The 14,895-nt window shown below is 46.1% G+C and overlaps 1 protein-coding gene across 1 annotated transcript in view; it reads right to left on the bottom strand.

Moving 5' to 3' along the window:
* PLGRKT (plasminogen receptor with a C-terminal lysine) overlaps positions 1-12,880 on the bottom strand; it is a 49,589-nt gene extending 36,709 nt beyond the window's left edge. The window contains exons 1-2 of the mRNA XM_065406604.1: positions 12,692-12,880; positions 11,191-11,282 (exon numbers count right to left, since the gene is read on the bottom strand). Coding sequence (XP_065262676.1) covers positions 11,191-11,271 — 81 coding nt within the window. The 5' untranslated portion in view covers positions 11,272-11,282; positions 12,692-12,880. The remainder of the gene's footprint in view (positions 1-11,190; positions 11,283-12,691) is intronic.
* Between the last annotated feature and the right edge of the window lie 2,015 nt (positions 12,881-14,895).

Genomic DNA, 14,895 nt, shown 5'->3' with positions numbered 1-14,895 from the left:
CCACATCCCTCTCCAAGCTGTCACTGTGTCACATTCTGACAGCAGATAAAGTTAATGGGGATGTATGAAACTGATGTCATTATGGCTTCATGGCCCAGGCAGCTGTGATGATAGGAAACCAATAATAAGCATTCATATAATCTCTACCACAGCTCCTAAGAAGCTGATTACACCCTTTACTGTGACCGAAGTAGAAAGCCCTGGAAATGGAGATAAATAAATCTGATCCTAACTCAGCTCTCCAACGACTATGCCGTAATGGAGGTAAAAGGAGGCAGTCTCCACAGGCTGAGACTGACTAAAAGATCCAGATCAGAGGGATCAGTTAATCATCTTCATCCTGATGCAGCCAATTTTGTCATGCTGGGTTGCTGCACTCTATCCCAACTGGAAGTTAAGATACTCCAATTAGGATGGAAGTGGTCCACATTTGCCAGTGGGGAAGCACCCTATCAGATGCTTTGTCATGCTGAAGTCATCTTCTGCCAGTCTTTCCCCTCCCCAGCCAGGATCCAACACCTCTTAATGGTCAGTGTCTCTCTTCAAAGCAGAAGAAACTTATCAGCTCAATCACACTTGTGTTCCTGCACAACAGCATTTTCCCAGGATCATAGGGGTCAGGACATTTTAAGCTGATAAGGATCATACAGTCCTAGTCAATTTCAACAGGCAACTACTCAGAAAGTGATCCTGTATAGGAGTGAGGACATCAACTTATGAGCTCTTCAAAATTCTCAGGCTTGGGCAGGAAGACAAGAGAAAGAGACAGACATGCTCCCTTTGTATCCATGTCTTGGCAATGCACAAGAATTGTTTCAAATGCACAAATGATTCCCATGCCAATAAGAGCTATATTTTAAAAGGTCACCTCAATGATGAACATTTATGGTAGCTGCAGCTGGTTACAAATCTACTATGCTTGCAGCAGAATGGTCATATAGCAAGTGGTTTTAGCACCTACTTTGGAGGTCAACACTCTCTGCCCATTACATGGGTGGCCAAACAAAGACCCAGGATACCACAGAAACTCTAGTGCTATGGTTTTCTAACCTATGTCCACATCATGCCCTGCCATAGCAAAAACTTGCAGGAGGGCCAAACATTTGAAGTCACAGCATAATATTACATAGTGCAACTACACTGGGAACTGATAGTTAAAAATTTCTACAAGTGCAAAATCCAGAGTAACTTGTTAACCCATTTAAATGTTTTCTCTTGTCTCTCCATTCCAATTCAGAGCAGCATCTCTGGTGCACAACTGCAGCCAAACCTCGTTTTCTTTTAAGATTAATCTGAAGTGTGCTTAGCAATGAGACAAAAATCTGGGATCAATATTTGCAACATAATTAAGGTGCTGTTACACAAGCTCATGCTCAAGGTGCCCCATTTATTTATCTATAACAGGAAGACTGGCATATGACCACCTTTTTCCTTTCGATTCACCAACATTCCTAGTATGGAAATCTCTTCAACCCCCTTGCTTGTATTGCTTTCCCATAATGCTTTAATTCTATCTGAGGTCAACCTTCAGTAGCTGGATGATGTGTGGGGAAAAAAATAGTGCTTAGATACTAAGATAATGGGCACTATAAAAATAGTGCCAATAGATCATCTACAATTCATAAATAATGGAAGACCATCAAAATGGAAAGGCAGCATCCAACTGAGCAGAAATAGCAGAAGCAGGGCCAGCTCCAGGCACCAGCGGAGGAAGCACGTGCCTGGGGCGGCACATGCCAAGGGGCGGCATTCCATCCATTCTTGGGGCAGCACAGTCGGGGCGACTTCTTTTTTTTTTTTGGCTTCGGCAGTTCGGACGGAAGTCCAAGCAGCCTTTTTTTTTTTTTTTTTTTTTGCTTCCGCTTGGGACGGCAAAAATGGTAGAGCTGGCCCTGAGCAGAAGTGACAAAATTCTGACTAGTCATAAATTCAGACCTCATTATTAATGGCATTGCAAGTTAATGCATAAAATAGCTAATAAAGGTTAATACTATAAATGACTCACTGTGTTACCATAAAACAAACTGATTCAACACAGCACTGCATGTAATTTCAAGGAAAAGCAACCTAATTTGTAACTAGCTATAAGAACATACTTCATATTGTGAAATTTAAAATTAAACATATTGGAAACCTTAATCTCCATCAACTGGTAAAAAAAGGTGTCTTACAAATGAGAAAAAGTTACTGTACATTCTAGGGAATGTGTACTTATCTTAAGGTGTACTGAAGATCAAGTTCTACTGTATGAAGACAGGACTATATCCCCATAGCTCTGCAGTTATTTCATTAATAGAATATGCCAATACTAAAAGAGTTGCTCTAAAATGGATGCAACAGTATTAAAGTTCTGTTCACAGTACTAAAGTTCTGTTCACAGTACTTAGAGATATTAACCATGAATGCAAATGAGGAAGAATAAGGATCTTTGTAATCTTAATCAGATCCCAAGCATACTGCATCTTGGTAACATGCTAATGACAGTATCCGGGTAGCAAGTGGTCTCCTTGTCATGCACCACCAGTTTGTACCTTCAAGGAGCCTCTCCATCCACCACTTCCTGTGAACCTCATGCAGATGCCAGAACAATGGAGAGTCCTTATGCTCAAAGAACATAAGGACTCCATAGGACTAATGCTGCTGCTGGCAATGACCTCTGAAAACAGGGGTGGCTCTATGTATTTTGCCGCCCCAAGCACAGCAGTCAGGCGGCTTTCGGTGGCATGCTAGTGGGAGGTCCGCCAGTCCCGCGCCTTCGGCGTACCCGCCGCCGAATTGCCGCCAAAACGGCGGGACCAGCGGACCTCCTGCAGGCATGCTGCCAAAGGCAGCCTGACTGCCGCCCTCACAGTGACCGGCAGGCCGCCCCCCGCAGCTTGCCGCCCCAGGCACACGCTTGCTGCGCTGGTGCCTGGAGCTGCCCCTGTCTGAAAAGCAGCTCTTCTTGGATGCAAAGGGGAGCAGAAACTGGAGAGGGCCTCCACTGGAGGTGCAGCATCTGTACTCCCTTGTGCTCACTGGAGCTCCAAGGGACATTGGGCCAGATTTAAAATGGTATTTAGGTGCCTAACTGTATTTACAAAAAACATCTAAGCCCGTGTTGTGGCTTACTCCCATTTACTTCAACGGCAGTTAAGCACCTAATATGCTTAGCCACTTTTTTAAATCCCATTAAGCATCTATCCGCCTATTTAGGCACCTAAATACTTTTGTAATTCTGGATTATTGTTCCTAAAGCAAGCACAAAGCCTGCTAGAGCTCTCACTGGGGCAATGTACAACTTGCACTGCTCCCAAAGAATTATTACTATACAGTAAAATCTCAGAGTTACAAACACCTTGGGAACGGAGGCTGTTCATAACTTTGAACCAAACATTATGGTGGTTCTTTCAAAAGTTTACAGCTGAGCAATGACTTAATACAGCTTTGAAACTTTACTATGCAGAAGAAAAATGCTGCTTTTAACCGTTTTAATGTAAACGAATCAAGCACTGAAAGTTTCCTTACCTTGTCAAAAAAAAATTTAAACTTTACTTTTTTTGTTTGTTTGTTTTAGTAGTTTACCTTTAACACAGTACTGTACTGTAAAGCATTTATTTGTCTCTGCTGCCTGATTGTGTACTTCCGGTTCCAAATGAGGTGTGTGGTTGACTGGTAAGTTCACAACTCTAGGTTCTACTGTATTCCACAATCCAGCCCTTAGCGTTTCATTAGATTCTGATGGGCCAGTGATGCAACTTTTAAAGTGTGCATTCTTTCTTCCTACCAAATAGAGCCATACTACTAAGATTCTTAAGGTCTGATTCTTCTCTCATTTACACTGGTTTAAAATCAGGAGTTATTCCACTCAAATCAGTGAATTTACACCAGCATAAAATCAGCATAAATCAGAGCAGATTTGGGCCTTTCAATTCCTTGTAGACCTTTCCAATATGTTAATCTTCATCTAGGCATAATATTTCTATAAATACATTTTGTTTGAAACAAAGTAACTCAACTGCAATAGAAACAATTTCCTACTTCAAACATACAGGTCTATTAGTGTCAGAGTGTTATTAAAAGACATCTGAAAAGAAAACTTTTCAAATCATCTTCTAAGTTATCTACCTTTGGCTCCAGAGATGACTAACATGACCCAGTTACACAATATGCCACAATACTTTTATGCCAGTCTCCATCATAGAGAGATATTTAAAAAAAAAAAAAAAAATACCACCACCACCACAACTAGCATGTAAAGCAGGGGTGGGCAAACTACGGCCTGCAGGCTGTGTCCAGCCCATCAGACATTTTAATCTGGCCCTGGAGCTCCCGCTGGGGAGTGGGGCCTGGGGCTTGCCCTGCTCCAGCTGGGGAGCGGGGTCTGGAGCTTGCCCTGCTCCACATGCGCCGTGGCTCCGCACGGCTCCCAGAAGCAGTGACTTCCCTCCTCCGGTTCCTATGCATAGGGGCAGCCAGGGGGCTCTGCAATCCACATGCTGCCCCCACCCCAAGCGCTTCCCCCCGCAGCTTCTGTTGGCTGGGAACTGCGGCCAATGGGAGCTGCAGGGGCAGCGCCTGGCACAGAGCTGCCTGGCCAGCGCCGGACTCCCACGTAGGAGCTGGATGGTGGGGGGGAAAGCTGCTTCCGGGAGCTGCGAGGGCGGCGCCTGCGGATGGGGCGGCATGCAGAGCTGCCTGGCTGTGCCTCTGCATAGGAGCCGGAGGGGGGGGGACATGCCACTGCTTCCGGGAGCTGCTTGAGGTAGGAGCCGCCCAGAGCCTGTACCCCTGACCACCTCCCGTGCCTCAACCCCCTCATCCCCAGCACCACTCCCAGCCAGAGCACTCACCCCCCCCGCACTCCAACCCCCTGCCCCAGCCCCAGCCCCCTCCTGCACCCTGAACTCATTTCTGGCCCCAACCCAGAGCCCTCACCCCCTTCTGCACCCCAACCCACAATTTTGTGAGCATTCATGGCCCGCCATACAATTTCCATACCCAGATGTGGGTGGCCCTTGGGCCAAAAAGTTTGCCCACTCCTGATGTAAAGGGATCAACTTAAAGTAATCATCCCGCTGTCTGATATCTTATTTAATATCATCCCAAGTACTCCCTGATATTACCACAGCCAAAAGAGATTAGCGGAAAGAACCCTCTAATTCTGGTTTTATGGATGGTGCACTATGCAGTACTTTGTGTATCGTCAATTCCCAAGTTTCTCTTATGTAGTCTATCAGTTTTCTGTTTATGTGGGAACTTTCTAAAAAGCAACAGGGGAGAGATGCTTTGGGGGTGTGGAGAGAGTGATATTAAAAACAAAAACTGGCAGTGGGACTCGGCAGACAGTGCCTGAAACTATTGTTAACAGCTTTTTAGAAAATGCCTTGCTTTTATTTTGACAGCCTTTTTGAAAAATGGCTCATGTTCCCACCCTACCCAGTGAATTTGTGTACTGAATTCCCCTATGTACAGTTTAGTTTCTAGTGGTACACCTTGTGAAGTGACAGTGCCTTGAAATATTTAGAGTGTATTCTACAAATCTGCCCAGAAAACACTTTTCCATAGTGCAAAAATCATTCATTTAGGACTCTGTGGAAGAAAACTTCTGGACTACATGGATAAGCATTGAATTCACAAACACTAACCTGAAACTCCATCTTTAACCTCTCTTGCTGTGTCTTTGTACTGCAACATTTAGAACATACAAGATCTTTTATTGTTTAAAGATAGCTATAATACAGCAGCAAAGGGCCATGCATTTATGACCTTATTTAATAAGAGCTTCCTAGGTACCCTGTTCCATGACATCAAAGTCTACATAGCAGAAGTCTGAATTCACAAGAAACTACACATTGTACATATACAGACACACAATTCACTTTTTAAAGACATATTTGATGGAGGGAAGAGGGAGAGAATTTCAATGCATATGAGTAGTGACTCCTTTAAGAGTTAACATGTAAAACACCTTAAAAAAATATCATCTTTATGTTTCACTTTTAAAAACTGATCTCAACTAAGAGAAAAATATTTTCCATTTGAAAATGTTGTACCCACTATCGTTACAAGTAACCAACCACTTACACTCTGAAACAGATAAATAAAAGCAAAAATATTTCACTCTATTTTCCATGTGTTTACTTTGTGCATTTTATAGCATTTTTTTGATGGTTAACTACAAGAGAGGTTTTTTGTTTTCTTTTTTAAAGAGGAGTAAACCCTGGATGCTCAGACAAAATGTTGCGATACAAAAATGCAGATAGAACAGAAGGCTCTGAAAACATAGAAACTTTGGAAGGTACTTCATTATAGTCATGCAAATGGTGCTCATATAGCATTTTGTTTTCCCTATTTATAAACATTATAAAATGTCTTATATATGCTCTAAGACCTGGATTCTTTCTTCTACACATTCAAATTTTAAGGTAAGGCAAAAACATTATATATGTTCGTTGTAAATCTGATAGTTTTAAGGAAGAGCTTCATGTGTGATCCCTCAAGCAGCAGGGATATAATAAAGTGAAGCCTCAATTATATTTTCTGTTGGGAATCCTTTTGATTTGATTTGAGATTGATTATTTAACTCTGGAGACACATATCAATGCATAACACAAACAAACAGCGAGTCCTCCAGCACAAAGCAGCCTGATAGTCCAGTCTTCATTATTTTACAAAACAGCAGCAAGACAAAACTTACAGGCCTCAATTCTTTCTTCTGGCTGAGTTCCACTTGGCTCAAAAATAGAGTGGAGAAGTGGAGGCATGCTACCCTTGCGCTCCTCTATTCCGGGGCCAGCCAGGGGCTGGTGAGTCACCTGTGCAAACTAGAGCAACCCTAATCCAAGCTATTTTATTAACAAACACAGAGGCTGAATTACTAACTTTTTTTATTTTTGTGAGCTTGAGAGAATAGTCTGTGGTATAGTATGTTAATATCAATAGATTTATTATCAAACTTGATAATGAAGGAAGCTGTGAAGGTGGTGAATATATATCACAGGGTGCACTGGGCCCTTTAAGGTGGAACTGGTTTAGCCAATCTGTGTCTCGTTAACAACCTTCTGATGGTGCCTGACAGATGGCAGATAGTCTCTATAAAGCACTGGTGGGGAAGAGGAAGTTATGACAGAGGCTACAGAGAACAGAAGGCTCCTGTAGGAGAACTTTGCCTGGAGGCAAGGGTTTGGGCCAGAGGGCTGAAGAAGGGTGAGGGCCAGGGCAGCAGTAGAGATGCTTGCCTGCTGACCTTTAAAAGCTGACAAACAGACAGCACTGAGAGAGTGATGGATCTCCCCTGGGAAAGAAAAGATTCCAGGTAGGAAGGCCTCAGAGCATGGATGGTGCGTGACTCCTCCATTTGGGGAGGCTGGGTGTGCCCAGACTGTGGCCCTGCCCTGAGGCCACCCCCATTCGACTTCCTCCCCCTGAAGCTCTGCCCATGATCCACCCCTGAGCCCCCCGCCTGCCCCTTCCCCCGAGACCCCTCTTGCCTGCCTCTCGTGCCTCTTCCCCTGAGCCCCCTGCCCACCCACTGCTTGCAACTCTTTGCCCCACCCTTCCCCATGGCCCTCCCGCACTCCTGCCAAACCACTCACCACTTGCATGTGCCTCTTCCCCTCCTCCCGAGGCCCCTATGCAGATGGAACAGGGATGGGAAGAAGCGAAGCAAGGGCGGGGCCTCAGGGGGAAGAGGACAAGTGGGAGTGGAGCCTTGGCGCGAAACGCAGGCGGGGCCACAGCCTGGGCATCCTTTCAATGGTGGTGGACTCCAGAGGCGGCAGGCCAGCTGTTTGGGGAGGCTTAGCCTCCCCTGACCTCTTATACCCGCTGCCCATGCCTGAGAGTGAATGCTCAGAAGAGCACAGGCAATGTTTAAAGTAGTCTAGAGTGGATTAAGGGAAGTGACAAAGCAGAGCCTGGGAAGGACCTAAAAGCTGTGACCAGCTTGGAAATTTGAAGGTGGTCAGACCTGGATGGTGGAGTGGAGATTGTGCACACTAAGAAACTGGGGCAGAAGAACCTTAATTTTTTTAGTTAATTTTATGTTAATAAACCAGACCCCAAGAAGGAATGTTATTGGACAAACCCTTCTGTAGCGTTATTGAGGTGCCTGAATGAAGAGGAAACTGAGGCAGAGTGCTGCACAGCCACTTCTAGCCACAAGAGGATGCTCAGTAGATGGCTATCACTGTTCAGATGTGCCTTTATAGAAACATGTTGGCTGTCAGTTACTAGGCTAACTGCACCTCTGACATACACCCCAGTCTCTATGAACTGGTTTCATGCCTTGTGCAGTCACCTCTCCAAGTGGAATCAGGCAACTTTCTTACTCTCAGGCCAGGGCCTAGGCTGCAATGCCCTGTATATCAACCATGATTACCTCCGCAGGTCAGCTTAGGTTCAGTAACTATAGTTCTGCTCCTACCAGGAGCTATGACAATTTCCAGTAACCAGGCAGCCTTCTTACAACAAAGTATCATTTATTTAGATCAAAAGCATTTCAGAGAAAATAAATCTTAACCCAAGCATCATTGTTCTTCCCTAAGGCTTACAATTTCCAGGGAGCCAAGGAAGGGCAAATTGCTTTCAGGCACCCTTGCAGGACCTGTCTGTTTCATCAGTCTGCTCTCATCAGGAACAGCACTCAACTCCCACCTGCCATTCTTGCCAGTCCTTTTAGCCACTCAGGCCCAGATCTACAAAGGGACTTCCATGAGCTAGGTGGTCTCTGAGTACACCTATTGGATCAGGCCCAAAATGCAATATAGGTGCTCCTCCATCAATTTCCCCCCAGTTTGTGGGGCACTCTGGGCCTTAGGTCGGAGACAGGTGTTCAGATGCCTAGTTTGTGACAGAAGTGTGCATGCTCACAGGCTGAAATATAGGTGCCTTGGGAATGTTTACCCTGAAAATGTAGGCACCAAGTAAGTTTAGGTGCCTACAGAGTTAGGTGGCAGCTGAGCAAGAGTTTTGTGGATTACATGGTTCCTAAAATTAAGACTTGGGCACCTAGGTCCACAAAGCTACTTTAGTGTCTCTTTGATCCCTAGGCACCCAGCCTTGGCAAAAAGCTGTGTAACTTCAGGCTGCAGCCTGGAACTAGAACATGCTTGGAATTACCCCCCCCACCCCCCATCCCCAAGCGTTTGTTGTGAGGTTGCTTATATATAGCCATTGTGTTGCTTTTCTGCTTGGTCTTCCAACTGCCGCTTACTAAGCTAGATGAATATAGTCATACAGGAAAGTCTAACAACACAATGTAACTACAGTCACCTTTCCTCACTGACCAGGTCACCTACAGTATTCACAAAATTTATGATCAATAGTCTTAGGTTATAATACAGCAGCTCCACAACTGCCACAACATTCCCTGCCCCAGAGAACGTACAATGACCCATTTGTTCTTCGTGATAGACATGAAACAGAAAACTACATTAATTGATCCTTCCTCTATACATTAGGACACCTGCAATTATTCTCTATATTTCCTCCTGCTTCAAGTCAACCCATGCTCTTTTAGGAGCAGTGTCACACATTGTTGCCAGGCATATTGTTCCTGGAGTAAGAATTTGAAATAACTCTTCTCCAGATCTACAGTACTGAAGAGAGACAGCAATGTGCTTTCCCCCCCCCTTTTTTTGACATAAATCATGGAGCGCGCAAAGCTATTATTTAGCAGTACTGGGAACCTTTCTGATGTTGCCTTGGACTTGCCATTTTAAACCAAGTAGACTTGGATGCTCTTCGAAGCGATGTAAGTGATGCAACTTAAGTCGATGTAAACTACATTAAGTTACGTAAGGCAGTGTCTGCACCATGCTATCTCAGTGAGAGACACTCTCCCGTCGACATAGCTCCTGGCTCTCATTGAGGTGGAGTACTGAATTTGACGGGAGAGCGCTCTCCCATTGATTTAGTGGATCTGGTGAAGATGCGATAAATCGATGCTGCTATAAGACTGCCGCATGTTTTTCTCATGCTCCTGGTTTTTTCCCCCAATTTCCAATTATACAAACATCTTCTCCAAATATTCAGTTCAGTTTAAATATCAAATATTTATTCAGTTTAAATATCAATATTAAAAATCTGCTTGTCTTCAACGCTTCCAAAAGCTAAAATATGCCACCTACTGGCAATTTAAGTGCAAAGTTAATCCATCAATAATTTGTAATGAAAGATGTATTTTTAAGTCACACTGTATTTGATTTCAACTTCAGAAGTGTACAGAAAACTTTAGATTAAACCACATACTCCCCACTGACTTACAGTAAACTGAAAAGTCAGAGGCATATCTACACTGCCCTGCATTTCGGACTACGGGGGTGTGAACTGCAGCACCTGTAGTGTCCGCACGGGGAAGTTACAGCACAGTACTTTGGTGCATGCTGCAATTCACACCCACTAGCCCAATATGCTGGGCAGTGTAAACGTGCCATCAAAAGTTAATAAAATACTTGACAGCACAGCAGACAACTGCACTACTGCCTGGATAAGAAAGAGTAATTCTATTGCTTACTTCTGGTTTTCAGTGTCAAAAGCTTTCTTCCCTATCTCCATTATGCAACACTCTAATAAAATAATGACAAACTGGAGAGTAAGTGATCCAGCATAGCCTACCTAACCTTTGGTCTTTATCAGTCTGGCTCCATGGCCAGGGAAAAGACAGACAAGTTACAGCCTTGCTATTACCTTGGAATTACTGCAACTGACAAACATGAGACAACATATGGGGGTGGAAAATTTAAATATATATTTTAGTTTTAACTTTTGGAATCTAGTAGCTAGAGCAGAGCACTGGATTCTATTACTATCTCTGCCACTGACTCACTTAAATATATGACTAATTTTACACAAGAGTAGCCTCATTGAGCTCAGTGGGACTACTCAAAGGCATGCTTGCAGGGCTGGATTTTTAGGAACCATTTATTCCTTATTTATGACTTATTTTAGAATAAGTCATTTAATCTCTGTACCTCAGTTTCCATCTGTAAAATGGGGATAATATCTATATTACAGGGGTACTATGGGATTTATCTCCTGTAAGATGCTATAAGGACTTTTGCTATAAACTTTCCCTATTTATAAACATGTTAAACCAACAAAATCACATAGCACTACCCTATCTCTCATACACCTCCACGTAAGAAAGCTTTTCCAAACAGGATAAAAATCAATAGCTTTTCTTGATTCTGTACAACAAATGCTTACCTGAAGTCGAGAGTTCATGAGCATGAACTCCTGTTGACTCTTCAGGTTTTCATTCACAGATTTTGAAAAGATGAATCCCATTTTGATCTAAACTGTCGAATAAGTTATAAAAAGGTAGATTTTAAAAGGTGTTAAACACTGACCACAACAACCGAAGTTTATTTTGAATGTCTCTCTCACAATAGTATCAATAAAAAACTTTATAGCTCAGACTTGGTTAATAAGGGCTCTGCTGCTGGCCTCCTGACCCAAAAGTTTTTATAGCTTACTGTATCACATCTATAGTTAGACAAGAGTGGTAAACACTGACAGAGGGTGGGATGTATTTTAAGGAAAATCAGATATTGCAGTAATCAGATGCCAGATTGATGGATTCATTAAAATCATAAAAAGAGAACTCAATTCATGTGAGTAACATGGAGGAAGTGGGTTTTTAGAAGGGATTTGAATGAAGGAGATGTAGCAGTTTGAAGGAAAGGGATAGGGATGACATCTTGTTTCCCTATACCTTCCCTCAATTACGGAATAGCTGTTTTGTAACAATATTTTTCAAAACACCACCACCAAGGTTCCTGCCCACAACAACCAGGGAAAGAAATGTTGAAACAAGGAATCTTATTATTTCAAGACAGCTAGTGATTTCTGCTTGAATAATCCCCTCCACCCACAAATGTGGAAAGCTGCTTCACACAATAATACTGTAATAGCTCCTCTAAGCTTTCTCTGGTTGCTCTTGTTCCCACGACATTCGTTGCCTGAAACTTGTTCAAACAGAAAAACAAAGTTGTGAACAAAACAGGCGACACACAGCATGTGAGAGACTAAGGGCTCCCTCCAACCCCTGGAAAAGCCTGCCTATACCAGCCTGCCTGCTTAAATCACATGTTCACTGATGTTCCTTGGATAAGGTTTTATTCTCTGTTTTTAACTTGGGATTGCTCTCCTTAGCACCAAACTGGGGGTGTGGGCTGGCTGACATAGTTTCCTACTGCATCACATCCCAATCCCTGCCCTCCACTTACACACCATCTCCCTGCAATTGCTACTCCTCATCCCAGTGCACAGCCTGGACCCCAACCCCCCTCACCACTACACAACCCCCCACCAACCCTCACCCCCTACTTCCTCCAATCCTCCGACCCCCACCAAACCCCATCCTTACTTCCTCCAACCCCCCCACCATTACCCAGCCCCCCACCAAACCCCATCCCTACTGCCTCCAACCCCCCCACACCATTACCCAGCCCCCCACCAAACCCCATCCCTACTGCCTCCAACCCCCCCCCACCATTCCCCAGCCCCCCACCAAACCCCATCCCTACTGCCTCCAACCCCCCCCCACCATTCCCCAGCCCCCCACCAAACCCCATCCCTACTGCCTCCAACCCCCCCACCATTACCCAGTCCCCCACCAAACCCCATCCCTACTGCCTCCAACCCCCCCATTACCCAGTCCCCCACCAAACCCCATCCCTACTGCCTCCAATCCCCCCACCATTACCCAGCCTACTACGAGCCCCCTCCAGCAGCTCATCCTCCAGCTCCTCCCTCCCCTCACCGCAGGAGGGGGCAGTGGAGCCGCCGGTCTCGGGGGGCAGGAGGTCGCTCAGGAGACGCCTCGCGCTCTGTCCGGCCTTCGGGAAGGTTGTTGGTGGGCCGGGCCGAGCCGCGCCGCGCTCCGGCGGGGTGGCCAACCAGCGAGCCGCCCTGGGTTTCTCCTGTCGCACGAGCGCCGCGGCGGGGTCTCTCTGCGCCGCTGTCGATTTAAAGGGCCAGCGCGCTGCTAGGCTAAGCTAGTGCCGCGAGCAGCCAGCGCCCTCCTGCTGCGGCGCCGCCCTTGCAGCGGGGTGGGGCGGGCAGCCTGCCGGACCGACCAGGCTCTCATATGTCGCCCCCCCCCGTTACCCCCCAGCCCTCTCACAATGCTACTGCCAGTTTCCTTGCGCTCACCCCTAAAACCCCAGGTCCTGGAGCCATGGAAATAAAAGCATTCGGCATGGCCAGCCCCAAACCAAACCTTCATAAACCAGGAGACAGCCCCTAAAAATCATGAGAGGGGCATCGCCAACAGTCCCTTATTACAAGGGACGTCCCTTATTTTTTCTTCTCTGCACAACAAGATCGGGAGTTGCTGAGTGTTGCAAAAGGCAGCAAGAATACCCCTGGCCAGTGTAGATGGGTAGCTACTGCTTATTATTATTACTGATGATGATAACGATGATACTCATATCAGGAGGCGGGGGTGCTAAGGAAACAGTCCCTTATTTCTGAAATACAATGTTGGCAACCCTAGCGTTAAGGTCACGAGGATTTGCTTGGCTTTTAATACATTTTGGGTTCTTATTGGCCTTCTGGTTACTGGACTTTTGAGGTGTGCGAGGGGGAGCTTTTCAACCTTTTCTCTGTAACCACAGGGCTAGAAACTTCATTTATTCAAATGAAAGCTCATGTGTCTCCAGGAGCTGGGGCTTTAAACAAGACCTCAAATACTGTGTGACTCATGATAAAATCGAAGGAGTTGGCAACGCTGAATTTTTGGTTGATGACAAAAGCTTGAAAATGTGACCCAAGTGCATCCCTAGAGACTCAGAAAGCAAAGAACCATTATGTCCATACAGACTATCAAAAAGGAATGGCATCAGCAAAGCCTAAAAATACAGAAATGAGACGTTTCAAATCTGGGTGCTCCTAAATCCATACTGAGGCACCTAAATAAAAGTGGCCTGTTTTTCAAAGATGATGAGCACCTGCAACTCCCATAGGCTTTGGTGGGACTGGTGGGTGTTCAACACTTCTGAATATCAGGCTACTTATATTTAGGAGCCTCAGTATGGATTTAGGACCCTCACTTTTGAAACCCAGTTACACTGTGGGGTTTTTTGGTTTTTTTTTTTTTTTAATAGCTCATAAACCAGAGGTGGGCAAACTATGGCCGCAGGCCACATCCGGCCCGCGGGACCTAGGGTGACCAGATGTCCCAATTTTATTGGGACAGTCCCGATTTTGGGGTCTTTTTCTTATATAGGCTCCTGTTACCCCTCATCCCCCTCCCAATTTTTCACACTTGCTGTCTGGTCCAGGGCCGGCTCTGGCTTTTTGGCCACCCCAAGCGCAAAAAAAAAAAAAAAAACGGGGCCATCAGAACAGCAAAGAAAAAAAAAAAACTGCAGCGCGGCCGGAGCGCAGGTGCAGGGGGAGCGGGCGGGAGAGAGAGAGAAGGGGGCGGGCAGGGCTACAGCAGGGGCGCTGCCACGCGGCCCCTCCCGCTGCGCTGCCTCCTGCCGCCTGCCGCGAGGGATCCGCTCCGGTTGGCGGGGAGGGAAGGAAGAGGACTGACCTGCAGGGTGCTCTGGTTCTCCGCGCCACCGCCCCCTACAGGGCGGCCGGAGCAGAACAAGAACAACAACAACAACAAAGCGGCCGTGCCGCCCTAGGATTGGGCAGAATGCCGCCTCCAACAATCTGCCGCCCCAAGCACCAGCTTGCTCAGCTGGTGCCTGGAGCCGGCCCTGGTCTGGTCACCCTAGTGGGACCCTCCTGCCCGGCCCCTGAGCCCCTGCCCCAGGAGGCTAGCCCCTGGCCCCTCCCCTGCTGTTCCCCCTCCCACGCAGCCTCAGCTCGCCCCACCGCCAGTGCAATGCTCTGGGCGGTGGGGCTGCGAGCTCCTGGGGCAGCGCAGCTGCAGAGCCACGGTCTGACCCAGTG

Source organism: Emys orbicularis, chromosome 6 (assembly GCF_028017835.1).
Source record: "Emys orbicularis isolate rEmyOrb1 chromosome 6, rEmyOrb1.hap1, whole genome shotgun sequence".
In the NCBI taxonomy this organism is placed as follows: Eukaryota; Metazoa; Chordata; order Testudines; family Emydidae; genus Emys; species Emys orbicularis.
The sequence above is the reverse complement of the archived record's forward strand: the minus strand, read 5'-3'. Positions and strand labels throughout refer to the sequence as shown.